The sequence below is a fragment of the Stomoxys calcitrans genome, chromosome 5 (genome assembly GCF_963082655.1).
Source record: "Stomoxys calcitrans chromosome 5, idStoCalc2.1, whole genome shotgun sequence".
Taxonomy (NCBI): domain Eukaryota; kingdom Metazoa; phylum Arthropoda; class Insecta; order Diptera; family Muscidae; genus Stomoxys; species Stomoxys calcitrans.
The window spans coordinates 38,354,694-38,382,331 of NC_081556.1; the positions used below are offsets into that span (position 1 = coordinate 38,354,694).

At 42.9% G+C, this 27,638-nt stretch overlaps 1 protein-coding gene across 1 annotated transcript; it reads right to left on the reverse strand.

Annotated features, from left to right (window-relative positions):
- Positions 1-356: 356 nt before the first annotated feature.
- Positions 357-27,422, reverse strand: LOC106082393 (RNA/RNP complex-1-interacting phosphatase). The gene is made up of 6 exons (XM_013244864.2): positions 27,281-27,422; positions 27,141-27,216; positions 25,073-25,192; positions 24,871-24,997; positions 1,214-1,321; positions 357-1,146 (listed from the first exon to the last, which is right to left on the reverse strand). Exons 1-6 carry the CDS (start codon positions 27,415-27,417, stop codon positions 488-490), a joined length of 1,227 nt encoding a protein of 408 aa, XP_013100318.2. The 5' UTR covers positions 27,418-27,422; the 3' UTR covers positions 357-487.
- Positions 27,423-27,638: the final 216 nt, after the last annotated feature.

The window sequence follows — 27,638 nt, forward strand, 5'->3', positions numbered from 1 at the left end:
AGCTCAAGCTGGCCTTTGGTGTATGCTGCAGTTCCAGCAAGGTCTTCTTTAGCTAGCATTGGTGTGAGATGTTGCTAGCCATAAAAGCCTTTGTTCCGTATCACGTCTGGCGACATCGACAAATTACTTACAATTACATCGTTGCTGATATATGGTGCGCCGCTTTATTCTGGCACTGACCACCCTGTTACTGGCCACTCAAAACTCAAGTCTTATCTCCCAAAGATGAGATTGACTGATAAGAGACAAAGAAGACTTCATCCAGCACCACCACAACATTATGCTTGCTAAACGTTTGTTGTCATTTATGTGTTTTTGTTGCAATTTTTCTGGAAACCTTAAAGGATACAAATAACTTGGCTTACAATATCCTGTAGGAGAGACTGGTTTGTTTTTTATTAAAACTTCTGGTTTTTTGATTTGTCCTCTTTTTGTGTTATGTATAAATCTTATGGAAAATCTTTTTAAAGTTTTGTACAATTTTTTGCTAATTACGATTGCGATATGAATTATTGCCCTTATGGCCCTGCGAAGACGATGGCGGTGAAGAGGATCTCCGGGAATTGCGATTATCTTTGCGATAAAGATTATCCTCTCTATGATGATAGTGATTTGTAGTGGTAGGACGATCATCTTGGCGGTTTTCGTACGGCCTGCTATTTTTGTGGTAATAATCCCCACTGTTGTTATGCCTATGGCTGTTGTTGTTGTGTTTTCTGAATTCCATTTCCTCATAGCCTTGTTGGCGGCGGCATTGTTGACTGTAACTGTCGTTAGCATGCCGCCTGCCACCAAAGTGTTCGTAGCTTCTAATAGCCATGATTTTCGGCGGCGGCTCATCTTTAGCACCATCACTGTGCTTTTGTTTTCTCCCGCTATAAGGATTTCTATTATTCTGATTATAGGCTGATATTCTGTCACGGTGATTTCTGTCACCCAATCTCCAATTTCTGTTTCTACTATCATCCCTGTCTTCATGTCGTTCTCTTTCTCTATTACCATATCTTGACGAATGCTCATGGTGTGGACTGCTACGATCATTGTCGTATGATTTTCTGTTGCTTTCACCTTTGTGGGCCTTGAGCTTTTTTAAAGCATCCAAGTAGTTGTTGCGTTCAATTTTATGACCTCGGGCCAAAGCAAATTCTGTATGAAGTAGAAATGAAAGTTAAACTTTTTATTGGGGCTTAACAACTTTTTGATATATACTCACTGTCTATTGCCTCATTGGCGTTAACATCCATTTCAGATACCATATAATTGCAAATTAAATATCCAGTGCGATTAACTCCATGTGTGCAGTGGACTCCAATTAATTTGTCTGCAAGGAAAAAGGGAAAATAAAATTTATAGAAATCTTCTAAAAACCCTTACCAATATTCTAAAAAAATTTGAATTTCGACAAAATTTTCTTAAAAATAAAGTGTCCCCGATTAGACAGCCCATACTGCATCGAAATTGAAGTCTATGTGACCAGGGAACTCCATAAAGACTGCCGCCCCGGAGACCCCTTCCAACTCAGAACTAGCCATGTCCAAGTGTGCCGATAAAACCCTGCTAAACCCAACCCAGAGGACCATATCCGGGAATACGAATAGTTCGACAAACGCCAGGTTCCTGACTCCCTCAGTGTTAGGGCCTAAACAGAGTGAGGAGCAAAAGTTAAACAATTTTTAACTTTGATGACTAATAACACTACTACAATAAAATGTGGCAGCATAAAATGACTCTCGCTTTTAAGTGTCAAAGTTGAAAATGTATAAACTTTTCCGTGTTGCTTTTGTGAGATTTTGTGTGCAGAGTTGCATTTTGCAACGCGCATTTTCTGTTTCGACCTTTAGGGCGGTCTTTGCTGTGGATACCCATGCCACTATTCTAAAACATTAGAATTTCGCAATCCCATGGCACCCGGTTGTACGCACCGGATTGACCCAATGGAATCCTTCATCGGCTAGGGCTGCCACCTCAGTGTACTTGTTTGTCCTTTTTTCGTCATGGGAGAGGCACATCCCGGCTGTCTTCTCCTCACGCTTCTGGTTCGTACCGGGATTGAAAAGAACCCCGGACCCTGGTTCTTTTCGGTTTACCAGAACCGCCTCCATCATCGGTCGGTGTCGGTGAGGTGTAACCGGTGCATGGAGTGGTTATATTTCCGATCTTGCACTGGCCTCACATCAATACGGGAGTATAGTCATATTGAATATGTTGTTGTTGTTGTTGTAGCAGTGTGTTATACACTGAGGCGGCAGCCCTTGCCGATGAAGAACTCCATCGGGTCAATCCGGTACGTACAACCGGCTGCCATGGGATTGAATTTGTTGCAAGGTGTTGTGCGAACATAGACAACAGTGGTTCACAAACGTCGTCGTCGCCTTCTGCGTCCTCGCCGTTTGACTATGTGGCCCCTTCGACCTCTCTCGTGCGGCAAAATACGCAATAGCAGAATCCTAGCCGGAATATTGCCAGACCCCAATATTCGCCTTCGCGATGCACCGTGCAGTATAGACCCATTTCGCCTGCGCCTGACGCTAGTGACCCCTACATGGAGTGCATGGACATAGCAGTCAGGTCCGGTACTGCCGACCGAGATATAGTTATACAACTTGTACATACCGCCGGTTGGTGACTGTGTCCCAATTAACGGCCAGGCTTACAAGCCTGACAAAAGTGGTCTTCTATCTGGCCATAATCGTCTGGCTCTAGGAGGCTTTAATGCGCATTACATTTCATGACATTCTCCCCTAGCTAACAACCAGCGGGGCATAGCTTTGGCAAAGCATATTGAAGACTCCACGTTTTGCACGGTGAATGAGGATGCCCGCTCTAGGATTACGAGAAATTGCATCCCCTGATTTCCTGAGTGACGTATCCTGGCAAGCCGTCATTTCTTTGGGATCAGACCACCTCCCCATAATTCTCCCCATCGACCGACCACCCGACTTCATAACCTCTGAGCGCCGGACGTTTATCATTCAGAAGAAGGCCGATTGGGCTGGCAGAGAGTACACCAAGCGCCGCTTCAGTAAACTGACACCCGCCTCGAATGTGCTAGTTGCAAATTGCAAATTTTGCCCATGAACATCCTATTAAGGAACTGGGGCAAACTTCTCACGATTCAATTAGTGCTGTCCGATTCAATTTTAAGCTCAATGATACGGGACCCCCTTCTTATAGCCGAGTCCGAACGGCATGCCGCAGAGCGACACCTCTTTGGAGAGAAGTTTTTGCATGGCAAAGTACCTCACAAATGTCGCCAGCATTAGGAGAGGATAACCACCGCTGAAAATGTTCCTGCCAGGATTCGAACCCAGACGTTCAGCGTCATAGGCGGACATGCTAACCTCTGCGCTACGGTGGCCTCCCGAATGTGCTAGCTGCCGAGAGGAAATTCCGAGACATCAGCAGCCGCTCGCTTTATACCAGCCCGTCGAATACCCCAAGTGCGGCTCAATTTCCCGGCGCAGGGAAATTGGGGTCGTTGTACGTACCCCACTAACCCCAGAATCAGCGAGCTGAATCTGAAAATAAACAGGGTAGTCAACGAACATAAGCGGAATATGAGGCTGGAACACTTGAAGCAATGTAACTTAAGCACCGGTTTTGATAGCTTAAACTTGAATCGGACTGCGCTCATTGATATGTGAGAAGTTTGCACCTGTTCCTTAATGGAATGTTCATGGGTAAAGTTTGAATTTGCAAATCAATGCACAGACAGAATTAAATCAGTTGGAAATCATGAGAGAAATCATTGTACAAATTTTTAGCCCAACCGGATGAAAACTGCGCCCTCTATAGGCGCAAAGTAAAAAGAAGACACCTTATCATTGAGCTTATACTTGAATCGGACTGCACTCATTGATATGTGAGAAGTTTGTCCCTGTTCCTTAGTGGAATGTTCATGGGTAAAGTTTGTACTTACAAATCAATCATTGAGAGAAATCATTGTACAAAATTACTGCCCAACCGGTTGAAAACTGCGCCCTCTATAGGCGCAATGCATCTTTTAAAGGTTGAATCGCTTGCTTTTGTTCAATTTTGCAAAAACTTGAACTTTGCCGATAATATCGATAGGAAAAATATCAATCGTTATTCGGAGAAAAATATCGATAGTGCCACCGATATTTTGTCAGCTTTAAAATCATTTCCAGGCATTTTGCCTCCGGAGAAATCAAGCCCATTAGCTTTCGCCCATCCAAACAACTTTCTCAATACCCCCTACATGAGGTCCTAAATGGTAGAGAAAAAGCGGCCAACGACCAGGAAGACATTGATTGGTATTTGGTATGTAGAGGTAGCGCACCTCATCAAGCTCCATAGGTAAGCAAGCTTGTTGCCGTCCATAGGACCGATCGCCGCGAGAACTCTATGGGCATTTGTTATCTTAAGGCACTAATAACTTCTCATGTCATAACGAGTATCACAAGCACTCAATATTTAAGCAAGTGTCGGTGCCGTCCGACCTCTCTCACTCTCCACTTGATATCGCTGATTGTCCGCGACTGCAATAGCAGCTCTATCCGCAAGCTGTGGACGCGTCCGGTAGCTTACAAATGAGGGACGATGAACAGCACAAAAATCGGAGCTCAAAAGTTCCAACCCGTATGGTGCTCACATCCAGCGAACCGCTCAAATACAAACAGCATGCCTATGTCAAGGGAAGGTCCGTGGAGACTGCCCTGCACGAGGTTGTGCATAAAATGGAAGAATGCTTCGATGCCAAAACGTACACCCTGGGGGTATGCATTGACATCGAGGGGGTTTTTAACAATGTGCGGACCGACACACTGATCCAATCCTTAGACCAATACCGAGTGGACCCGGTCCTTAGCATATGGTTTATCCAGTCTCTAATAAACCATATGCTAAGGAACAGGTGGATAAATAGTGTGTCCCATGGCATAAATTTAAGGGAAAAAGTTGCACAAGACACGCCACAGGGAGTGGCGATAAAATGCCACTCCTATGGGTGACCACCATAAATGATCTATTACGGATGCTGACTGAGGAAGGATTTGAACCCGTCTGCTACGCAGACGATCCGAACTAGCTATACAAAAGGGCCGTAAGGGTCTTGCATATGGCATATAACTCGGCTAGACCTAGAGGTCTCAATGTTAACCCAGAGAAGACTGAAATATGCCTGCTCACGAGGAAAACGAAGGTGGGCCAATTTAACGCACCACGTTTCCTCAATAAGACGGTTTCGATACCTGACAAGGTCAAATACTTAGATGTGATCTTGGACAGGAAACTGAATTGAAAGTGTCACATTCAGGAGCGTACTGAGAAGGCTCACAGATGTTGGCCCTATGTAGACGGGCCGTAGGCTCGAAGTGAGACCTGAATCCGAGAATAGTCCACTGGCTCTACAGGAACGTGATAAAATCAATGCTTACTTACGCCTCAGTAGTTTGGTGGAAGTTCAGAGAACATGTTGTCTTGGCATAGGCGGAGCGATGAGGACCACGACCACTAGGGCACCGACCCATTGACATACAGATTAAGTGTGATGCAGCCACAACGGCTATGAGACTTAAGGTGATGGGAGAATGGATTGAGGATGGGAGCCGCTCATACCATCGCGGTATAATCGAAGCGACGATAGGAAACCTGGAAGGAAGGAAGAGGTTTCCGATCGCATACCTGAGATGAACCTTGAAGTCGAGTGTGAGGCACTGCTGCCATCGGCACAGTCTTGGATCGACGGAACCCTAGTATTGCCATCTGAAAGACCATGTAGCACGGATGGATCAAAGCTAGAGGACAGAAAGGGGTTGGGGTCTACATTGTGAACCCAGGGACTGATATCTGTTTTAGACTGCCTGACCATAATACGGTCCGGCAGGTGGAGATCCGGGCGATCAGGAAATGCGTGAAGTGGAGTGGTGCTAACGCCAGGACGTCGAGTGTGAACATCTTTACCGATGGTAAAATTGTCATAAGGGCAATAACAACCAGGACGGTAAGGTCATGAACAGTCTTGCTGCGTAAAAAGGAGATTAACGCCTTCTCTGAGACTGGCATAATCCGCATCGTTTGGGTGCCGGGCCATAACGGAGTAAGGGGAAATGAAAGAGCAGACGATTTGGCGGTGAAGGCCAGAGGACGGTCGTCATTAAACTTGGTTAACCCGAAGCCTTTCGGGTCGACGCAGTCCGAGTTAAGCGAGTGGGCGACGAACGCACATGCAACATTGTGGAACAGCGAAACGATCGGTAGGACGGCGAAAATCCCATGGGGGAAACCAGATCATGAGAAGACGAGACTATTACTGAAAGGAAGTAAGAAGGAGGTCAGTATAGCTATTGGTATCATAACACGAGACACATAGGACTACGAGCTCACTTATGTAAAATCGGTGCGGCAAGTGATAGCATGTGTAGGGCATGCGGGGAACATGATGATACGTTAGAGCATTTCCTTTGTCATTGCCCGGCTTTCGAGTCCTAACAGATACTGGCACTTAGGTGGAGACACAATGAACCAACTTATGGGAGTGGTATTGAAATCGATTAAGGATTTTGTAAGTAGCACGGAATTCCTAACTTAGAATTTTCTTTTTAGAGGTTACTTTATAGTTTTTAGAGCGCACAACAAGCCGATAACTGGCTTAGGTGTATGTCCATAGTGGCATGGGGCGGATTAATATCTGCACCCTCTTTTCAACCTAACCTAACCTATGGTGCTCATAGTCATCCCGTGCCGGGCCGAAGACATCATCCACGTATGCAACGTCTTCCACCCTATACTCCTAGAAGAGCCTGAGAATTCCATTGTTCTGCTACTCACACTTCAAAACTGTCCACGATGTTCACATTCAATGATCTTGCGTTAAAACTGTACCATCTTAAGCATACCGTGATAGCCCAAATTTCAGTCTGTAAATACCTGTTCGGAATGCCTGTTATTGTCAAGCATTCGGAAACAGAACTTTGGGGTCTGATATTCAACTGAGATGCCCAGACCCGTTCTCAATGTATTTAACAGTCGCTCTAGCTACAAGACTGTGCCACTGGCAACAATGTCTTGCACTCGACCTCAAGCGTCGTCCCAAGTATCCAATGTTAAAAATCTACCAATCCAATCAAGTTTCCTCGACTATCCTGCGATGGAAGGAGCTCGCTCCTATCGACTCTCCCTAGCATAAAAGTCTCATAACCGCAATTGTTGTTGTTGTAGCAGTTTATTGTGTTCTATCTTTCGTCTGCTTGATTCTCTTGAGTGTCAAGACCCAGGAACTCTGCGACTAAGATGGGGTGCTTCCACAGGGATCTAGGTCTGAGTCGAGTGGGTCTGACCGGGCAGTTAAACAGGTGACGTGCATCGTGCGGTCCCTGGTTACAATCGGGACATACATCTTGCACGTCGGCATCAATCCTAGCTCTGTGGGAATTGAGCTGCATCTGCCGGAACGTAATTGAGCCAGAACTACTCTGGTTTCCAGGGTAAGGTCAATTTCTTCAGGTGCAATTGGAGGCGGTCGTTCTCCATGGACTACATTCACCCGGTAGCCAATTACCGCGTCTGCTACCGTGTCTGCATGAATGTTGTTCAGACCCGCTTGATATGCCGCTTGATCTAGAGGTTCTCTCTTGTAGCGCTGAACCTCACTCTCTAGATCGTGTAGATCTACCTTAAGGCTTCTGGGCGGTGGGTATCTACCCACAAGATGACGATTTGGATGGTTTCTGCGATAACAGCCCAAAAGGTATTGCTTAGACAGCATGTAGTAGGATCTTTGTCCCCTGATGGAGGTGGTCCACATGAGAACTAAGGAGACAGCCCGTCGCAGTTCGGAGGGCGGCATTCTCCACTGTGTGTCACAAAGTTGACGAGACCACACTGGCGCTGCATAACTTACCACAGACCGGCCAGTTGCTTTGTACGTGGTCAACAAGGTTTCTTCGTCTGCACCCCAAGTGCTGCCAGCGAGTGACTTGAGGACCTTGTTTCTACTTTTGACTTTATTGCAGATTGCTGTGCCATGTGGGGAGAATGTTTAAGAGCTGTCAAATGTGACGCCAAGTATTTTGGGACACTTGATGGTTGGAATCATTTCTCCATCGACCATCACAGTCAGCTCAGTATTCACCTCACGCGTATTTGTAGTGAACAGTGTGGCTGAAGATTTGGTGGCGGATATCTTCAGATTTCTTGCAGCGAAATATGAGGCAAGCTCGTTGAGGTAGACGTTCAACCTATCGCAGATGTCATCAATGGGTGGGGGGCTTGATGCCATGATCGTACAATCGTCCGCATATGATACGATCTCTATGCCGTCTGGAGGGGGTGGAATGGAGGATAGGTAGAGGTTATACAGAGCCGGAGATATCACCCCACCTTGGGGAACTCCCTGTTTCACTCTACGGTGTTTCGACTTCTTATCCCTAGATTCCACAAATGACTGGCGACCACACAGATAATTCGCGACCCATCGTTTCAGGCCTGGATGGAGGGACGTGTTGGCGATGTCCTCAAATAATTTGGCATGGCTGACCGTGTCGAATGCCTTCGATAGGTCCAGTGCCACGAGGACCGTCCTATCACATGGCCTGGGTTGATGGCATGCAAAGCAGTTGTTGTGCTGTGCAGTCTCCGAAATCCATGTTGATGCTCGGCGAATGGAAATTCTCCTACGAGGCTCGGGAGGAGTAATGCCTCAAGCGTCTTTGCCACTGGTGAGAGAAGGGAGATCGGTCTGTACGATTCCTCCAAACTCGGGTCTTTTCCAGGCTTCAGTAGCGGGATCACTCTGCCCATTTTCCAGACATCGGGAACTATAAGAGTGTTCAATGACAGGTTGTGGACAGTGGTAAGGTACTTAACTCCAGGTGAATCCAGATTCTTCAGCATCAATGTAGAGATTCCGTCGGGGCCCAACGCCTTGGAAGATTTGGCGCCACGGATGACATTCGTAACTTCGCCCACGGTAAATTGTGATGGCTGTTCATCGGCTCGGAGACCGCGAATGGCTCTCCTTCTTGCCCTGTCTCTCTCGGGATGCACAATAAATTGACGGTTGAACAACCTGGCGCATCTCTTCGGATCAGTCACGATTGTCTCGCCAAAAGTGACTGAGGTCCTGTCGTCCCGTCTACCGGGGTTCAAGATTGACTTAACAGTGGCCCACAGTTTGCCTACACCGGTGCCTAAGTTACATTGCTCCAAGTGGAGCAATGGCTGTCTCATATTTAAACTGCGTGTCTATGGGCCAGAAGTAACCCAAGATCTATACCTGTTGTAATGTCCTAATGTTGAACTTCTGCTACAACGCGCCGGCCAATATACCACCAAAGCGTAAGGAGTCAAGCTTTAATATGCCACTATATTATACCACCGTGCACAGTGGGTTATTTTAGTGTTTGTCAACTTCACCAACTATCCTTATTCGCTACATGGCAAATTGTGTTATTCCTTCTCTTTGATCCTTATTCCTTTCAAACAAAAGGAGTTAATCAAGAAGACAACCAGCAAAGATATATTTGTCCGAAATATGAAAAAAACCCTGAAAACACCATCACAAACAAATGACTTGGGATTTATTTTACAAGCTAAACCAATAGCAACAAATCAGATGTGTCGTCGGTGGTCTTGTCATCTGCGCCAACAGCCAATATACCACCAAAGCGTAAGGAGTCAAGCTTTAATATGCCACTATATTATACCACCGTGCACAGTGGGTTATTTTAGTGTTTGTCAACTTCACCAACTATCCTTATTCGCTACATGGCAAATTGTGTTATTCCTTCTCTTTGATCCTTATTCCTTTCAAACAAAAGGAGTTAATCAAGAAGACAACCAGCAAAGATATATTTGTCCGAAATATGAAAAAAACCCTGAAAACACCATCACAAACAAATGACTTGGGATTTATTTTACAAGCTAAACCAATAGCAACAAATCAGATGTGTCGTCGGTGGTCTTGTCATCTGCGCCAACAGTCTCCAAGACATAGTCTATAAATATAGAGATCCTCCTTAATATGGTAACCCACCAACCAACTCAAAGGGAGAACATGCATATGCCATAGCCTAGATGGAGGAGTAGAAGTAGTAGTTATACATAGATGTGGAAGTCTCAAAAAAAAAAAAAAAACAATGTGGAATATCAGTAGTGTGGCTTGAGGCAAATGTTTTACTGCTACCACACCAAATACCAAACGGCAGCATGCCCAGCATCCATGCCTTTTCTTAGGCATCTTGGTGGTGGCATATCCGAGAAACACACATATCACTGCTACAGCAATGGTGGTATGTCGAACGAATCAGCCATATGAACAAAGCCAAATGGTGCAAGTGCATAGCGAGTATTTTAAGAAGGCGCACTCGGCTTCCTTTATTTTCTCTCTTGTTTGTCCAATTCAGCGCACATTGTGAACTGGAGTTGCTTTCTTTGCCAAATTATGCTGCTGACATGTTTTGTGCAATTTATGACCGATGTTTATGCATTTTCTTTGTTTTTTCTCTTTTTATTGTGAATGGCAGGTATGAGTGGTAGAGGGTGGGGGAGTCATAAACACCTTACAATGCACAGCAAAAAAATTGCTCCAAATGAATGTAGAGGAAAATGCAGATTTTACAGTTAAAATGTACTGCAGAGTGGTGCAAGATTGTGGAGTGTATAAAAGAAGGAAATCGTTCCCCTAGCGATAGGGGAATGACCCCGCAAAGAGATCTTTGCCAAGGATGGCCACCCCCACAGTCAAGCATGTGGAAAGATTTATCTCCCATATAAAGTGGCTGAAAGTTCTGATGGGTCGATTATGGATTGCAACTCAGTTGTCTTGCAAGGAGATAAAACTTTAAAATAAAAACAAATAAAAGCGTGCTAAGTTCGGCCGGGCCGAATCTTATATACCCTCCACCATGGAGCGCATTTGTCGAGTTCTTTTCCCGGCATCTCTTCTTAGGCAAAAAAAGGATATAAGAAAAGATTTGCTCTGCTATTAGAGCGATATCAAGATATGGTCCGGTTTGGACCACAATTAAATTATATGTTGGAGACCTGTGTAAAATGTCAGCCAATTCGAATAAGAATTGCGCCATTTGGGGGTTCAAGAAGTAAAATAGAGAGATCGATTTATATGGGAGCTGTATCGGGCTATAGACCGATTCAGACCATAATAAACACGTATGTTGATGGTCATGAGAGAATCCGTCGTACAAAATTTCAGGCAAATCGGATAATAATTTCGACCTCTAGAGGCTCAAGAAGTCAAGATCCCAGATCGGTTTATATGGCAGCTATATCAGGTTATGGACCGATTTGAACCATACTTGGCACAGTTGTTGGATATCATAACAAAACACGTCGTGCAAAATTTCATTCCAATCGGATAAGAATTGCGCACTCTAGAGGCTCAAGAAGTCAAGACCCAAGATCGGTTTATATAACAGCAATATCAGGTTATGGACCATACTTGGCACAGTTGTTGGATATCATAACAAAACACGTCGTGCCAAAATTCATTCAAATCGGATAAGAATTGCGTCCTCTAGAGGCTCAAGAAGTCAAGACCCAAGATCGGTTTATATGGCAGCTATATCAGGTTATGAACCAATTTGAACCATACTTGGCACAGTTGTTGGATATCATAACAAAACACGTCGTGCAAAATTTTATACAAATCGGATAAGAATTGCGTCCTCTAGAGGCTCAAGAAGTCAAGACCCAAGATCGGTTTATATGGCAGCTATATCAGGTTATGGACCGATTTGAATCATACTTGGCACAGTTGTTGGATATCATAACAAAACACGTCGTGCAAAATTTCATTCCAATCGGATAAGAATTGCGCACTCTAGAGGCTCAAGAAGTCAAGACCCAAGATCGGTTTATATGGCAGCTATATCAGGTTATTGACCGATTAAAACCATACTTGGCACAGTTGTTGGATATCATAACAAAACACGTCGTGCAAAATTTCATTCTGATCGGGTAAGAATTGCGCACTCTAGAGGCTCAAGAAGTCAAGACCCAAGATCGGTTTATATGGCAGCTATATCAGGTTATGGACCGATTTGAACTATACTTGGCACAGTTGTTGGACATCATATCAAAACACGTCGTGCAAAATTTCATTCCAATCGGATAAGAATTGCGCACTCTAGAGGCTCAAGAAGTCAAGACCCAAGATCGGTTTATATGACAGCAATATCAGGTTATGGACCATACTTGGCACAGTTGTTGGATATCATAACAAAACACGTAGTGCAAAATTTCATTAAAATCGGATAAGAATTGGCTAGCTTTACTCCTTCGGAAGTTAGCGCGCTTTCGACAGACAGGCGGACGGACGGACGGACGGACATGGCTAGATCAACATAAAATGACGCGACGATCAAGAATATATATACTTTATGGGGTCTCAGACGAATATTTCGAGTAGTTACAAACAGAATGACGAAATTAGTATACCCCCCATCCTATGGTGGAGGGTATAAAAATTAAGATGTTTATAACATACTGGCTGACCCGGGCACGCTCCGCTGCGCCTTCTTTTACTTTATATGGAACAAAAGTTTCCTTGCAATATTTATTTTCGACAATTAAAGATCTTTTAGTGAAATACCATGCTTACTTGCAATATAAGTGCCTTTATCTGAATCCCATCCCATGATCTTTATTAGTCAACGAATATAAGTTTGGATGTAAGGTGTACTCCATTCTTAAAATACTTCATTTCAGTCCAATATGCTCATGATGTCTGATTTAATGGTGTTTTCGGGGAAGAGGGGTTCCCCCTGATACTTGGCATCGTGCTCTTCTCTTAAATACCATTTATTTAAACCCCACATTGCCATTGGGTTTAGAAGAGTTTACAGGATGAGGCGTCCCCCAAACACATGGCCCCAAAATAGGTTATCAAATTCGTTTTCTAATCTCAAATACATTAAATTTGAGCCCCATTTATGGGCATGATTGAAAACATTTTTCCCTTTGGGGGTGTTTTGGGAAAGGGGTGATGCCCTAAATACATGATCCTACATTTGAATATCAAATTCGTATTCTACTCCCAAATACCTTTATTTGAGGCCCATATTGCGATGGTCACTAAAAAATTGCTGTTTGTGGGGTATTTTGGGAAAGGGGTAGACCCCCAGAAAATTGGTCCCAAAAATGGGTATCAATTCTTGCTCTACCCCCCAAAATCTTTCATTTAAGCTCCACATTGACATGGTCGGTAAATATGCCCGATTTAGGGATGTTTTTTGGGGATTGGGGTGGTCCCCCAAACACTAAGCCCGGAAAATATTTCAGCAACGTGCTCTTATTTGAGCCTCATATAGCAATAGTCAGAAAATACTTACTATTTGGGTGGTGTTGTGGGGGTGGCGTGGCCCCGTAGACACTTTTCCCGAATATTGATATAAAATTCGTGCTTTACTCCCAAAGACCTTTCATTTGAGCCCCATATGGCTATGGTCGTAAATTTGTCCCCTTTGGGGGATGTTTTTGAGAAGAGGCGGCCCACCAAACACCATATTTGGATATCAGATTCTAATTCTCCACTCAAATACCTTTTATTTAAGCCCCATATTCCCATGGTCAGTAAATAAATCCTATTTGGGGGGGTGTTTTGGGAAAGGAGTGGACCCCCAGGAACGTGGTTCCACATTTGGATATCAGATTCGTATTCTACTCGCAAATACTTTTCATTTGAGTCCCATATTGCCATGGTCGGTAAATATGTCCAATTTAGGGGTGTTTAAGTGCTAGGGGGTGGTCCCCCTAGCACTTGGTCCGACAATTGGATATCAGATACGTTTTCTTATCCTAAATACCTTTCATTTGAGTCCCATATTGTCGTGATTGGTCTAAATATGTGTTTGGTAGGTTTTAGGGTGGGGCAGCACCCCTAGGTACCCCATCCGAAATTTGAATACTAAATTTTTATTTTTAGGGTACTATATGAGAGCACACAAAATTTCGCTTAAATCGCACCACCCATCTTCGAGATTAGGCGTTTCTGAAAATTAGGGTAAGGGGGAGCGTCCGCCCCCATTCAGATATCAAAAAATGTACCCTTTTTTCACCACGGGGTGAAAAAGGGTACATTTTTGTGTGTTCTATAAGGAACACACAAACATTTTTATATATAAGATTTGCCCGTTTCGCAACTGAAGTTGGGTTCCTATGCATAATGTAGGTGGTGGCAGTCTGTCATTAGACTCACTTAGACGTTTTCGTCTCTTGTGATACCACAGGAACAGAAGAAGAAAGATGCCCTCTAGTTCCTACCGTTGAACCATACAGATCGCTTTAGAATGCCCAAAAACTTGCGAATGTTCGCATCCGCTCTAAATCAGACAGGTTCTCAAAAAAATGAGAACCTAAAGAGGAACTCCTTCTAACTGCAAGTGCGGGACACACACACAGAAGGTGTTCTATAGTCTCTTCTTCCTCGACGTCCCCACGGCTTCTGCAAAAGTCATTGCTGGCAACCTTCAGTCTGTCAGCATGTTGTCCGATTAGACAGTGACCTGTCAAGACGGACACAATGACTGAGACGTCTGTTTTTAGCCAATGACAGCAAAGCAGTAGACCTCTTTAAGTCTAGATGAGGCCACATAGTTTTGGAATGCTCACAGCCCCCTCTCATCTATCATTCGTACCCCTTTGGGCCTGATCCTGAAAACTTGGCTTACATTTTGCTAGAGGCATACCCACAAATTCCAGTATCCCTGAAGTGTGTTAGGTAATTCCTAGTCTCGCAAGCTCGTCCGCTTTAGAATTCCCTGGGATATCTATGTGGCCCGGCACCCAGAACAGGTTAATTTTGAACTGTTCAGCCATCTCGTTGAGAGATCTGCGATAGTCGAGGGCGGTTTTTGTGTTCAGAAATATGTTCTCCAGGGTTTTGAAGGCTACCTGGCTGTCTGAGAAGATATTAATGCCAATCGTCGTAATGACATTATATCTAAGCCATTCCACCACTTCCTTAATTGCAAGGATCTCTGATTGATACACACTGAAGTGGTCAGGTAACCTCTTCGATAAGATCAGTTCTAGATCTTTAGAGTACACCTCTGAGCCCACCTGGTCGTTTAGTTTGGAACCATTCGTATAGAAGTCTATATAACTTCTGTTACCAGGGATGTCGTAGTTCCAATGGGTTCTATCAAGAATAGTAGTACAGTAATTTTTATCTAAAAGCGGCTCTGGTAGGGTATAAACCACACTGCCTGGATAACACACAGTGTCCGTAGCCGCCGCTCCCGAAAGCTCCCTTAACCTCACGGCAGTGGTCGCTGCAATTTAGGTAGCCACAATGTTCAGAGACACAAGATGTAGCATTAAATTCAGTGCATCAGATGGTGTCGTACTCAGGGCTGCTGTGATGCACAAACAAACCATCCTTTGGATCCGGTTAAGTATTGAGCAGTAGGTGGATTTTTAAAGCACCGTCCACCAGACCACAACACCATATAGCATAATAGGTCTGACAACTGCAGTATATACACAATGCATGACACGCGGTCTAAATACCCAACATTTGCCAATGGCTATCCTGCAGGTGTATAGGGCAAGAATGGCCTTTCTTGCCCTTTCCAAAATGCTTGATTTGATGTTCAATTTTCTGTCCAGCAAAACACTCAGGTATTCTGCGTTTTCTGTAAATGGAACATTCTCTCCGGCCAAAGAGACAGGTTCCACTGTAGGCAACTTGTATCTCCTGCTGAAAGGAACTACTTCTGTCTTACACGAATGTATACCCAGACCACATTCGGTAGCCCACTGCGCTGTTGCACGTAGAGCTTCCTGATGTATATCTCTTAGAGTGCTGGGAATCTTTCCCCTAACCGCAATTGCCACGTCATCAGCAAACGCGACCACTTTTGCGCCTTTTTCTTCCAGGGACATTAGTGTATTGTTAAAGGCTATATTCCAAAGTAGAGGAGACAGTACACCTCCCAGAGGAGTTCCTCTGCTTATCCATCTTTTAAGGTCCACACATCCCCAGCCAGCTGTATTGCAGCTTTTTGTAAGTAAGTTATGAATAAACTTTCTTACGGTAGAGTTGATGCCTAGAAACTTCAACTCCTTCATGATTGACATCGGTTTTACATAATTGAAAGCACCTTCAATGTCAAAAAATGCTACCATTGTATATTCCTTGACAGCGAGAGAACCCTGTATGTAGCCGATTAGGTCGTGAAGGGCTGTTTCAGTGGATTTGCCTTTACCATATGTATGCTGCTGCCGCAACAGGCGATCTCCAGGGATCTTTGCCCTAAGATATGTTTCTATCAATCAGTCTTCAGCATAAAGGATGACAGAATAATAGGACGAAAATCTTTCGCCTTCGTGTGGTAGGGTTTTCCTGCTTGCGGAATGAAAATGTCCATCGTGTCCCTTCATCCCACAGGTATATATGACATTAAGATACAAGCAGAGTATATCTCCCTAAGCCCGGGAACCAGTCTATCAGACACAGCTTGTCATTCAACCGGTGATACATCATCAGGAGCTGGCGACTTTAAGGAGTCGAAACTTCTTATCGCCCAAAGGACACAATTTCCCTAATGGCCTCCGACGAATGCATATCATTGACAACCTCTTCTGGCGCCACGTTGTCCGTTGAAGAATTTCCCGGGAAATTTGCATCAACGAGTAGTTCTAGTGTTTCCTCACTAGACATTGTCCATACATTCTCTGACTTCTGGATATACCCCACCGTAATAGGTCTCGAGGACAGAAACTTCCTTAGCCTAGAGGCCTCAGATGAATCCTCTACGGAGCTGCAGAATTCTACCCAGCATTTGTTCTGAACCTTTCTAAGCTCGCCTTTATATTTTCTTAGCTCAGCCTTTTAGATGTCCCAATCGTGTGGTGTGGCTTTCGCTCTGTTGAAGAGTTTTCTGCAGTCCCTCCTTAGACCAACCACCTCTGGGGTCCACCATGGCGTTCGCTGTTTGCACCTTGGCTTGGCACTAGGGCATGCATGCCGCTTTACCACTATGTCTATATTCTCCGTAGTTTCCACTTCCTTTTCTAGAAGAGATAGTGGTGCAGAATTTGTGCCGAAATGTATGCCAAATCCGCCTTTCTTCTGTTTAGCCGAGGGACCACTAATTTGCTAATTTTGCCCATGAACATTCCACTAAGAAACGGGGGCAAACTTCTCACATATCAATGAGTGCAGTCCGATTCAAGTTTGAGCTCAATGATAAGGAACCTCTTTTTTATAGCCGAGTCCGAACGGCGTGCCGCAGTGCGACACCTCTTTGGAGGGAAGTTTTACATGGCATAGTACCTCACAAATGTTGCCAGCATTAGGAGGGGAAAACCACCGCTGAAATTTTTTTCTGATGGTCTCGCCAGGATTCGAACCCAGGCGTTCAGCGTCATAGGCGGACATGCTAACCTCTGCGCTACGGTGGCCTCCTGCCGAGGGACCACTACTTTAATATTTTCTCCAATTAGTTAAAACTAATACAACGATGATCAGAGAAGCTGTGGTCATCCAACACTTCCCAGTCGCATATTCTTTCACTTATATCTTCCGATACAAAGGTGATATCTAGTACCTCCTGCCTGTTCCTGGTAATAAAGGTCGGTTTGTTTCCTTTATTACAAATCGCCAGATTGCAACTTATAATATATTCCAGAAGCAGCTCACCCCTTTCGTTGACATCTGAACTTTCCCATATCTGGTGGTGTGCATTAGCATCACTTCCTACAATGAGTCGTTTCTTCCCTACACCTAGCAGCTTCAACTAGCGACTTAGGGTTTGAAGGCGGCATCTCTAAATCGTGTGTCATATATAGGGAAGCCAGCCAGAGTAATGAGACTTGTTTTTTTCAAGGCTGGCTACTACTAAATCTTCAGTGCTTAGCGATGGAAGAAGAAAAACATTTAGACTACCCTTTGCAAGAATACAGGCTCTGTGTCTCCCATTCCACGTACCCTTGAGAAGTTTAGTCCACACGTACCATTCCAACATCCATTGTAAGTATGGTCTAAATGTATTCTTAATTTTTTTTTCTCTCAGTGTATGTATATGTGGTTTATTATGACGGTGGCATAACGAAGAAGTTCTTCTGGTGAATTTCATTTAACATCGTCGACGTGGTCGTCATTGTCGTCGTCTTAGTCGTCTCGGGGTCAGGATAGAAAAGAAAACCAAACTACAAATGACTTGGCGTTTCTTTTGATTTACTTCCCAATGATTGCTGGTTGCGGCAGCTTGTCGCTTGCACAGCCACATTTAAGCTTGCATGGACAGACACCAGACTTCACATCCATGGCAGGCATGCATTGCAAGCATACCATGCCATGGCATACCATACCATACCACTTGTACCTTTATCGCAAAAAGCCAAAAACTTCAGCGCTGCATAGCCAGTTTCATCATGTGGAGTGTGGGTGTTGACATACATATAGGAATAGCAACAAAACGGAGTGCGTCGTATTGAATGAGATGTGATATGTTTCATTTCATCCCATTGCAATGTCGGTCTTTTGCTTGGCAGTTCACCAGTTTAGTAAGATTAAAAAAAATAATAAAACTCTGTTGTTGGTGTGTCTGTAGCATTACTCCATTGTGATTCGAGATCCATGCTTAGATATGTTACAATTTTTTTTTTTGGAGCCTCCATTTGGCCAATATTTGAGTTGGTGTGGCTGGTGTTGGCTGTACGAGTATGTTGGTATTATGACTTGTATGTTTATTTGTCGAAATGTTGTGATTTGTTGTTGATCTTGAATTGATTGGATCATAATTGAGTTAATCGTTTGGAAACAGTTGCCCACATAAAAGGAGTCGAAAGCGCCATTACGGCTTTATTATGCACAAATGGCTTGACAACTTCTCTATGGAAGAATGATGTGGTGGTTATGCTCTGCATAGAAAATTAATTTAAAACAAGTAAGTGTGCGCTAAGTTCGGCCGGGCGGAATCTTATATCATCTCCACCACGGATCGCACGGATCTTCGCCCGGCATCTCCTCTTAGGTAAACAATGAATAATGGATAAGAATTGTAATGCCACTGGAGCTATATCAAGTTATAGTCCGATTAGGACCATAATCGGATAAGAATTGTGCCCTATAGGGGCTCAGGAAGTAATATCGGGAGATCGTTTTGTCGTGTGGCTTCTTCTATGCCCTTTAATGTACGTGACAAACACTGTCTGAATCGGTCCATAATCTGAAATAGCTCGCATGCAAACCGATCTCCTCATTTTACTTCTAAAGTCCCTCTAGGACGCAATTCTTATCCGATTTGGTTGAAATTTTGCACAATGGGATCAAAGCAAGCCAAATATGGCCCAAATCGGTTTACTACCTGACATAGCTCCAATAGCTTAGCAATTCTTATCCATTATCCTTTGTTTGCCTATAAGGAGATACCAAGCAAAGAACTTTAAAAATCCGATCCTTGGTGGAGGGTATATATTGGGTTGCCCAAAAAGTAATTGCGGATTTTTCATATAGTCGGTGTTGACAAATTTTTTCACAGCTTGTGACTCTGTAATTGCATTCTTTATTCTGTCAGTTATCAGCTGTTACTTTTAGCTTGCTTTAGAAAAAAAGTGTAAAAAAAGTATATTTGATTAAAGTTCATTCTAAGTTTTATTAAAAATGCATTTACTTTCTTTTAAAAAATCCGCAATTACTTTTTGGGCAACGCAATAAGATTCGGGCCGGCCGAATTTAGCTCGCTTTTACTTGTTAGCATTCTTTTGTCTAGTTTCATAGAGTTAAGTGAAATTAATAAGTTATTAGAACTAAAAGTGTTTTATTGAACATAAAAGCACAACAGTTATCTACCAGACATTTGAATTTTCCTACTTTGATGGGATACATCCAGAGTGTTCAGGTAGTAAGTTAAAAAGGAATAGCCTGACATAAAAGCAAATGAAGAACATCAGTTATTTTCAGTGGTGGTTATCCCCCTACCAAAATCGTCAAAAATTTACCATGGACGAAGTTACGAATGTCATCCGTGGCGCCAAGTCATCCAATTCGTTTGGAGGGAAAATGCACTTTTACAGGGCGCACCCACGATTTTCTTTCATTTTTTGCACCACCCCTTAATTTTGACCCCAGGAACACGAATCTGAATTCCGTTTTTGGGGCCAAAGCTCCTGGGCTCCGTAGGTTAAAAATTCTTGTTACCTGGGTTAAAAATTCTCCAGACCCCTTAGGACTTTCCCCAGTAAAATTTTTAGACTTATTTTTGCATATTCGCAAATCTACTCAACAATACCTTTCATTTGATACCCATATTGCCTAGGTTGGTCCACTTACCCCAGGGGGGGTATTTTGCCCCTCGGGGGACCCAGGAGCCTTTGCCCCAAAAACGGACTACTGATTCGTGTTTCAGCGAAATTGGTTGTGCCCCCTGTAAGGTGCATTTTTTGGCCAACTGTACTCAACCTGAAAATTCTTATAGTGCTCGATGTCCGGAAGTTGTGCAGGGTGATCCCGCTACCGAAGCCCTGAAAGAACCCGAGTAAAGGGGAATTGCACAGATCGATCTGTCTTCTCTCACCAGTAGCCAAGACGCGTAAGGGACTACCCCTCCCGAGCCTCCCTGGGGAATTTCCTTTCGCCGAGCATCAGCATGGATTTCGAAGACTTCAAAGCACAACAACTGCTTTGCATTACATCACCGCAACACGTTTGCCGTAGCCCAAGCCATTTGATAGGACGGTCATCCTGGCATTGGATCGAAACAATTCGACACGGTCAGCCATGCCAATTTTTTTAAGGACATCACCAACACGTCCCTCCAGCCAGGCCTGAAATGCTGGGTTGCGAATTATCTGTGTGGTAGCCAGTCATTTGTGGATTTTAGGGATAACAAATCGAAACACTGTAGAGTGAAACAGGGAGTTCCCCAAGTAGGGGCGATACCTTCGGCACTATATAACCTCTACCACCCTCTCCAGACGGCATAGAGATCGCATCATGTGCGGACGATTGTACGATCATAGCATCAGTCCGCCACCCATTGTTGACATCAGCGATAGGTAAAACGTCTATCGCAACGAACTGGAACCGCTTATTACGCTGCAGTAGACTTGAAGATAGGTACTAAAATTACCCTTCCCCCGCCCCCTTTCAATTAGGTACTACAACTACCCTTTCCCTTGTGAAAATGTACTAAAAGCAACATTTCTCTTGGGAAAATGTACTAAAATCACCATTTCCCTTGGGAAAATGTACTAAATGCACCTTTTCTCTTGGATACTACAACTATCCGTTCCCTTGGGTACTAAATCTAACCTTTTGCTTTGATACTAAAACTACCCTTTTCCTTGGAAAATAGTACTAAAATTACATTTTCCCTTGGGTACTACAATTACTCTTTCCTTTGGGTGGTTTTAGTACCCTTGGGAAAGTGTACTAAAACCACACTTTCCCTTGGGTACTACAACTACCATTTCCCTTGGGTACTAAATCTACCCTTTCCCTTCGATACTAAAGCTACTCTTTCCCTTTGGACAGGGTACTAAAATAACCCTTTCCCTTCGTTGCTAAAACTACCCTTTCCATTGGGAAAATGTGCTAAAGCCACCATTTTCTTGGTTGGTAAAACAAGCCTTTTCCTTGGGAAAATGTACTAAAACCACTCTTTCCCTTGAGTACTACATCTAGTATTTCTTTGGGTACTAAATCTACCTTTTCTCTTCGATACTAAAACTACCCTATCCCTTGGGAAATAGTACTAAAATTACCCTTTAATAGTACTTTAATAGTACTAAATTTACTGTTGCTCCTGGGTGCTACAATTACCCTTTCCCTTGGGTGCTAAAACAACCCTTTCCCTTGGTAAAATGTACTAAAACCACCCTTCCCTTGGGTACTACAACTACCATTTCCTTGCGTACTTAATTTATGCCTTCCCATCTATACTAAAACTACCCTTTTCCGTGGGACAGGGTACTAAAATTACCCTTTCCCTTTGCTACTAAAACAACGCTTTCCCTTGGATACTAAAATAACACTTTTCCTTAGGAAAATTTACTAAAACCACCCTTTTCCTCTGATACCTAAGCTTTCCTCTACCTTGGGTACTAAATCTACCCTTTCCCTTCGGTACTAAAACTATGCTTTCCTTTGGAAAAGGGTACTTAAACTACTCTTTCCCTTGGAAAAGGGTACTTAACTAAACCTTTTCCCACCAACATTTTCAGCCACATTGTTCCCTACAAATACGCGTGAGGTGAAGAACAAGCTGAATGTAAAAGTCGATGGAGTAACGGTTCCGACCATCAAGTGTCCCAAAAAACTTGGTGTCACATTCGACAGCTCTTACACCTTCTTCCCACATGGCACAGCAATTTGCCATAAGGTCAAAAGTAGAAACAAGGTCCTCAAGGCACTTGCCAGTAACACTTGGCGTGCTGACAAAGAAATCCTGTCTGTGTGACGGGCTGTCTCCTCAGTTCTCACGTGGGCCACCTGCACCAGGAGACAAAAAACCTACCCGTGCGAAGACATAACTACATTCCTTCTGGGCTGTTATCGCAGTAACCATCCAAATCATCATCTTGTGGATAGGTATCCACCGCCCAGAAACATAAAGGTGGATCTACATGATCTAGAGCGTGAGGTCCAACGTCACAAGACAGAACCTCTAGATCAAGCGGCATATCAAGAAAATCGATCTCCCGATTTGACTTCTTCAGCCCCTGGAAGCCGCAATTTTTGTTCGATTTGGCTTAAATTTTGGTGAAAGTTTTGACTTTCAACAACCGTGCCAAATACGGTCCAAATCGATCTATAACCCGATATAGCTCCCATATTAACCGATCTCCCGATTTGACTTCTTGAGTCCTTACAAGCCGCAATTTTTATCATATTTGGCTGCAATTTTGCATGCGATGTTCTGTTAGGACTTCCAACCACTTTTCCAAGTACCGTCCAAATCGGTCTATAACCTGATATAGCTCCCATATAAACCGGTCTCTCGATTATCCTTGTTCGGTTCCTAGAAGCTTTTATTTTTGCTGATTTGACATACGTTTGGTTTGTAGAACAAAATTATGCCCTTTAACTAAGTCTAGTTTGTATAAATTTTTAGCAGAATCCATGGTGGTGGGTTCCCAAGATTCGGCCCGGCCAAACTTAACACGCTTTTAGTTGTTGCTTTTTATTTTCGTTTGAAATACTATCGATATTTACTATTAGACACATCGAAAATATCGAATGTTGCGATTATCGATAGTTTGCCACATTTAATTGCGATCTGGTAGATTGGTGCCAACGTGCAGTATGTGCTTCCTTCTATGACATTTAATGGATGTACCAATTATGGTTCGAAACGGTCTAAAACCTGATAAACCGATTTCCCGAGTTATTTCTTGAGCCTCTAGAGGGCGTAATTCTTATCTCATTTAGCTGAAGTTTTGCACAGTGATTTTTTCTATGTCCTCTTACGTACGTGCCGAATATGGTATTAATCTGCCCAAAGCCTAAAATAGCTACCATATAAACCGACCTCCCGATTTTATGGTCTTGAGCTTCTAGAGGGGGCACTTCTTATCCGATTTGACTGACATTTTGTACTGTGACATCTTTTATGACATTTAATGAATGTACCAAGTATGGTTCTAATCGGTCTATAATCTGATATAGCTCTCATATAAGCCAATCTCCCGATTTTACTTCTTGAGCCTCTAGAGGGCTTTACACTTAGCCGATTCAGCTTAAATTTAGCACAGTGACATATTCTATGCCGAATATGTTTTGAATCTGCCCAAAACTTGATATAGCTTCAGTATAAACCGACCTTCCGATTTGACTTCTTGAGCCTCTAGAGGGCGCACCTCTTATCCAATTTGGCTGAAATTTTGTACTATGACGTCTTCTATGACATTTAATGGTATGGTTCGAATCGGCCTGAAACATGATATAGCTCCCATATAAACCGGTCTCCCGATTTTACTTTTCTCCATAAGGAGTAGCTGCAGCGGCCTCAGTAAGAGGCCGGGCGGCAACGGCTCTTGGACAAATTCTGAGTGCCTATGATTCTCGAAATAACAAGGCAAGTTTTTTTGGCGCCTTTAAATAACCAATGGCCACCCGGTTCCCGCGGCGATCGGTCCTTTGGACTGGGTCGAGCTTGCTCACCTACAGGACCTTGACGAGGATCGCCACAATAACAATGAACACTACATAAACTAACCCGTTGCTCAAAGTCATCCCCTGCCGGGAGCTGCCCTAGAGCCCAAGTTGCTTTTACACACTGAGGCAGCAGCCCTTGCCGATGAAGGTCTCCATCGGGTCAATACGGTACGTACAACCGCAAGCGACTCAAGATTTTCTTTCTATTCCTGATCTTTTCACAAATTGCAGTGGCATGTGCGGAGGATTTATAAAGGCTGTCCAATGTGACAAGAAGTATTTTGGGATATTTGGTGGTCGGAAATTTTAAGCCTTCGACCATAATCGGACCTGGCATAAAAAAGGAGGCCCCTTATCATTGAGCTTAAACTTTAATCGGACTGCACTCATTGATAGGAGAGAAGTATCCTCTGTTCCTAAAAGGTATGTTCATTGAATATTAAGTAGAGTTTCGGGACAGAGATCCCACTTCTCTATAATTATTTTTTAATTTTAGATTAGATATATTGGGTTGCCCAAAAAGAAATTGCGGATTTTTTAAAAGAAAGTAAATGCATTTTTAATAAAACTTAGAATGAACTTTAATCAAATATACTTTTTCTAAACTTTTTTTCTAAAGCAAGCTAAAAGTAACAGCTGATAACTGACAGAAGAAAGAATGCAATTACAGAGTCACAAGCTGTGAAAAAATTTGTCAACGCCGACCATATGAAAAATCGCAATAATAATAAATTTATAGTTAATACCATAATAGCTAAGGTTTAAATATAAACAAATGGCTATCTTACCATTATCTGGATTTTTACGTAGAAATCTTTTGACGTAATCTTTAAATATGTCTACTAGACTTTGTGCAGGCGTTACATGGCCCGGTATCATTAATTTTTGATGTTCAATCCCCTCTTGTTTGAAAAACTGAAATATCAAAGAGCGAAATACATGCATTAGGTTAAAGTTAAAAATTCTTTTTTGGTAAAAAAATGGACTCACCTTAGCATCGTAGTAACGATTCGTGTTAGTCAGATCAATAATTACACCAAGATTTGGTATTTGTTCAAGTAACATTTTTACATCGAAACGTATATCCTTTTCGCTTTCATTGAAAACGTGCTAAAAAATTACAACAATTTTGATAATTTTTATTAAAAACAAAAAATAATAAAACAAAAATAGAACAAGTAGAAGAAATTAACCCCCCTCTTTTAGAGCTTAATTATTTTTTTTTTTTTGCATATTTCTATCGTAATCTACTTCTTCGTACCTTTCATTTGATACCCATATTGCCTAGGGTTAAGGGGAGTTCAATATTCTCAACACCCGTAGGTCCTTCCCGGATCCAGTTTTTAAGACATGTTTTTGTATATTCGTAATCTACTCGCTAATGCCTTTCGTTTAATACACATATTGCCTAGATTGGCACACTTTCCCCCAATAGGGGGTTTTTGGCCCCCAGGGTCCCAAACAAAAGGGACTTCAGAGGGGCAAGTGCAGTTTACGGGCCCCTCGCCAAATGAGGTATTTTTTTTCAGGTGATAGAGTTCGATGTGCTGAAAGAAACTGTACAAAAATGTTGTTGGGGAAGGACCCAGACCATGAGATATAGGTCTTTAAAGTTCAAAATGTAAATGTTTATATCTTTTTATACCCTCCACCATAGGATGGGGATATACTAATTTCTTCAATCTGTTTGTAGCACCTCGAAATATGCATCTAAGACCTTATAAAGATTATATATTCTTGATCGTCATGACATTTTAAGTCGACCTAGCCATGTCCGTCCCTCCTTCTGGCTGTCGAAAGCACGCTAACTTTCGAAGAAGTAAAGCTAGGCGCTTGAAATTTTGCCCAAACACATTTTATTAGTGTAAGTCAGTTCCGAATTGTAAATGGGCCAAAGCGGTCAATGTTTTGATATAGCTGCCATATAAACTGATCTGGGTCTTGACTTCTTGCTCCTCTAGAGGGCGGATTTCTCGTCCGATTTGACTGAAATATTGCACATGGTGTTTTGGTGTAACTTCCAACCACTGTGCTAAAATCGGTTAATAACCTGGTATAGCTGCCATATATGCCGATCTTGGGTCTTGACTTCTTGAGCCAATAGAAGGCGCAATTCTTATCCGATTTGGCTGAAATTTTGCATGAAGTGTTTTGTTATGACTTCCAACAACTGTGCTAAATATGGTTCCAATCGGTTCATAACCTGATATAGCTGCCATATAAACCGATCTTGGGTCTTGATTTCTTGAGCCACTAGAGGGCGCAATTCTCACCCGATTTTGCTGAAAATTTTCATTAAGTGTTTCGTTTGACTTTCAACACCTGTGCTAAGTTTGTTTGAAACCGGTTCATAAACTGATATAGCTGACATATATACCGATCTTGGATCTTGACTTCTTGAGCTTATAGATGGCGCAATTCTTATTCGATTTGGCTAAAATTTTGGACGTGGTGTTTTGGTATCACTTCCGGTCGGCAGGAGACCGAGACTGCACGATACACGTCACCTGTTTAACTGCCCAGCCAGACTTACTTCCTGTGGACGCACCCAAACTTAGTCGCAGAGTTCCTGAGTCTTGCCACTTGACAGAATCAAACAGACGAAAGATAGAACACAACAAACTGATACAACAATAACAACAACATTATTCTTTGTTTGCCTAAAAAGAGATACCGCGCAAAGAACTCGACAAATGTCATCCATGGTGGAGGGTACATAAGATTCGGCCGGCCGAACTTAGAACGCTCTTGTTTATTTTTAAACCTTTAAAGCCAAAAGTATTTTAATTAAAACTCTCTTTGCCATCCAAAATTGGATGGAAACCCAAGAGTTATTCAATAGTTTTGACTGACCCTTTCAACGCCTATTTCTCAAGACCGTCCCTCTTTACGAAATATTGTGACCATAGGCCTCCCAATTGTCTTGAACAAGCCACATATGCAATCTAGCTTGAGTACAAAGCGCATATTTACATCATTTTCTATATCTCAAATTGTTGTTTAGCATGGGCGCATACTAAACAAGTATGCGCCCACTTTATTGTGTTAATTTTCTTACCGGATTCAGGGGAACTTTGAAAGCCACAAATCGTGTACCATCAATGCGATTGCCCACTGACTTGTAATCTAGCCATCTGTAAGAGGTAAACAAATAGATATCCAATTTTTGTAAATGTCACATATTTCAAAAGGTCTCACCTGTCAGGTATCTTCGGCGCCATTAGAAGAAGCAATTTATAATAATAAAAGGTCTGCACAATTATCCAAATTAAACTTAATTCAATGTTTTTGTTAAAAAAAAAACAATTCTGACAGCAGCCAGCATGTGAAAGCATAATACATAGCCGATGAAAGTTTTAAACGGCGTTGCCTCAACTTTGATTATTGACGGAAAAAATCGATTAACATATTGACCGTGTTTTATTTTCGCTTTAAAGCGCGGTATAAAAATCAAACGAAATTTTCGTTGCCATAAAGATGGAGTAACATAACTCGCGCGTGTTACACAACAAATGCACGCACGCATCTGACGGAATGAGTTAACAAACCCTCAACT

Coding starts and splice junctions, on each gene's coding strand:
- LOC106082393 (XM_013244864.2), bottom strand. CDS start 27,417: ATGCTTTCACATGCTGGCTGCTGTCAGAATTGTTTTTTTTTTAACAAA. Junction 24,998..25,072: donor ATCGTTACTACGATGCTAAG/GTGAGTCCATTT, acceptor TTGATATTTCAG/TTTTTCAAACAAGAGGGGAT. Junction 1,147..1,213: donor CGCCAATGAGGCAATAGACA/GTGAGTATATAT, acceptor TACTTCATACAG/AATTTGCTTTGGCCCGAGGT.